This window comes from Lathyrus oleraceus, chromosome 5 (genome assembly GCF_024323335.1).
Source record: "Lathyrus oleraceus cultivar Zhongwan6 chromosome 5, CAAS_Psat_ZW6_1.0, whole genome shotgun sequence".
Classification (NCBI taxonomy): domain Eukaryota; kingdom Viridiplantae; phylum Streptophyta; class Magnoliopsida; order Fabales; family Fabaceae; genus Lathyrus; species Lathyrus oleraceus.
The window spans coordinates 267,802,968-267,805,794 of NC_066583.1; the positions used below are offsets into that span (position 1 = coordinate 267,802,968).

The 2,827-nt window shown below is 31.7% G+C and overlaps 1 protein-coding gene and 1 non-coding gene across 2 annotated transcripts; one reads left to right on the forward strand and one right to left on the reverse strand.

The window, feature by feature from the left end:
• Positions 1–1,166: 1,166 nt before the first annotated feature.
• LOC127083783 (uncharacterized) lies at positions 1,167–2,615 on the reverse strand. The gene is made up of 2 exons (XM_051024114.1): positions 2,210–2,615; positions 1,167–1,793 (listed from the first exon to the last, which is right to left on the reverse strand). Exon 2 carries the CDS (start codon positions 1,782–1,784, stop codon positions 1,371–1,373), a length of 414 nt encoding a protein of 137 aa, XP_050880071.1. The 5' UTR covers positions 1,785–1,793; positions 2,210–2,615; the 3' UTR covers positions 1,167–1,370.
• On the forward strand, positions 2,499–2,571 carry TRNAV-UAC (transfer RNA valine (anticodon UAC)). Its single transcript has one exon. It is a non-coding gene; the product is annotated as a tRNA-Val (tRNA).
• Positions 2,616–2,827: the final 212 nt, after the last annotated feature.

A 2,827-nucleotide genomic window follows, 5' to 3' on the forward strand; every position in this document is an offset into this window, starting at 1 on the left:
TTGGATTGGTTAGGGCACCTAGCCAATCCAATTGACGCCTTCATTCAAGTTTTAAGAGGAGTCTCCAATTCAATTGGCGACTCCTCCTAAAAGTGGGGTAGTTTGAGAACTTTTTTGAAACCAGGGGTATTTTGGGAAGTTCCTTAAAAAAGTTGGTTATTTTTGTAAAAATTGTGAGATATTTATTAGATGAAATTAATATTTATTTCTTACATATAAATAAATATTTTTTAAAATAAAGACATTATTGTCTTTTCAATACCATTGTTTGTCTTTACGTGATTTTCCTCTCGTATTTCAGTGGGAATAAAAAAGGACGTGGAACCTATCAAAAATTATCAATCGTTTCATTTTTATTGTTGTTCTAAACAAATGATGAATCTAGAAAAAAAGAGCTTTTCATCCTTACTCAATCTTTCTTTCCATAATCCATACAAACAAACACACCCTTTGCATTTTTACTAATGGATTTGACACCAATTTTACATTTAAAAAAGTAAATTAATATAGTGAAAGGGGAGATGGATAATGGGATAAAATATAAAGTTATTTATATATTAATTTAATGATTTACATTTTTAAGTATCTCTAGTTGTATGAATCCATCCATTAGTACTATTGAGAATATTTCAAATCCCAGATGATAAAGTTGAAATATGATTGAGCCTAACTTAACCCTACAAAATCGGTTGGTAGAGTGAGGATTGACTCCATTTATAAACACATGTTCAGGTTATATATTGTCCGATGTGAGACTCTTAACATATTTTTCAATCTCAATCTCTTATCTTATCAATGTAGGAGATTGAGATTTTTTCTTAAGGATAATTTTTTTTGTAAGTTAATTTTTAAAATCAGCACCCATATTTTGGACACAAAAATTTCAGTACAATATATCTAATCGCATATATAACTCTCCCAGTTTTAGCATGTAATAGAAATAAAAATAATTAATATAAATTAAAAACAACTGGAAGTATGATTATCGCCAAATTTTAATGTTTAGAAATTTTAGTGCAGATTTGAATTGATTTTTACAAATTCTAAGAACATTTTTGTTCCACTTCAACATGGAAACTAGTGAAAACAAATAGATTTATGAGGCGTGAAATCTCTCATCATATCCAAAAATGGTGCAAGATCCATAGAAATGTTACTTGAAAGAGTGTCATGCAACCGACCTTCTACTTCATTAGGTGTTTTGATATATCATTCAAATGATTGAACAAAAATTCAAGAGCAACAGTGGTCATGCATTGTCATCAACAATTCACAAATTTTGAAAGTACTACAGATACACTACATCAACATAAGCTACACTTTTATCAATAAAAACTTCATACACGACATGCTAAGGATGTGGTAGTTACTTACTTCTGCACCTTTGAACATGAAGAGATACCTGTCTTATTATATGACTGCTCCCAATTCTTCCCATCAAAATTCCTGATTTCAATGTCGGTCAAAGTTCCGGGGTCAACACACCTGAATGTAACAGCAACCCCATCCGGGTTTGAGCGAGGATAATAGAATGAAGTTATACCACATATTTTACAGAATGTATGCTTTGCAGTGTGGGTTCCAAACGTATAAGTTGTAAGAAACTGAGCAGAATCTCCCAAAAGCTCAAATTTGTGAGCAGGCACAATAAAGTGAGTATTGCCTCTCATGTAGCAGTTTGAGCAGTTGCAGTCCCATACCACCACACTGGAAGGAGCAATCACTTTCCACCTTACACTCTTACAATGGCAGCCACCATTATGCACCACCGTTTCACCTTCCATTTCAGGATTCTAAACAATAATGATCAACAATGAAATTGAGTTAAGCAATGAATAATTTGGAATTGTGTTATTACTTGAGGCATCGCATACACTCTCTGCATAATTAGAGACAAAAATATAAAACTATTATGTGTATGTTGGATTGTAAAAATATAAACCTAGTTTGAATTGCTTTACAGATCACACTTTAAGAAATTTTGCGACACTGTCTAAAATTCTGGCAACCTAAGAACCGTTTTAGAATTACAACCTCAAATATAGATACGACACGACTAGTATCTCTGCTGAAGAAATCAGAGATAAAACAATCCAGTTACACTGTTCCGTATCCTAAAACCGTTCTAGAATTACTAGAACAGAAAAGTATAGAAGACGCATAATCAAATATTATTATGCTAAGAGAAAAAAGAAAGGAACAAACTCACCTAATCTGATGAGATGGAGCGGTAGAATTTGACTGATTTATATCACAACTATTTCAACTTTGTGTTTCATGTATACTGTGAGACCATGGATCTGGTTTTACTAGTTTCCAGTATTTAATGTTTTGTAAAGAAAATTAGAGAAACATGTCTAACACATTTAATATAATTTTATACATGGAAGATATGATTAGCTTTTATGATAACATAAAAATTCATTCTAGTTAGATCTGAATTATGGGTTGAGATAATAAAAAAGTAGAATAACTTCAACTACGTCTAAAATCATGAGGTTGCTGTGGTGTAGTGGTTATCACGTCAGTCTTACACACTGAAGGTCTCCAGTTCGATCCTGGGCAGCAACAAGATATTATTTGTTTTTGTGATTTTTCTTTTTGTTTCTCAAGATAAAACGATGGTCGAAATACGTAGTTTGTGTAGGCTTGCCTATTAATTGGGATTTTATTTCCTTCTACCAATTGGACTTTATTGGGCCTTACAATCTACTAGTAGTATAGTTGAAAATTTTGGAATGAATAAAAAGTTATGATGGTACTTTTAATGTTTTTTTTAAAAACAACTGATGGGTGGAAAAATGAATTGAATTTTTCGAAAAATTCA

Bases quoted from the DNA above. Each gene is read 5' to 3' on its own strand.
- LOC127083783 (XM_051024114.1), bottom strand. From the start codon at position 1,784: ATGGAAGGTGAAACGGTGGTGCATAATGGTGGCTGCCATTGTAAGAGT.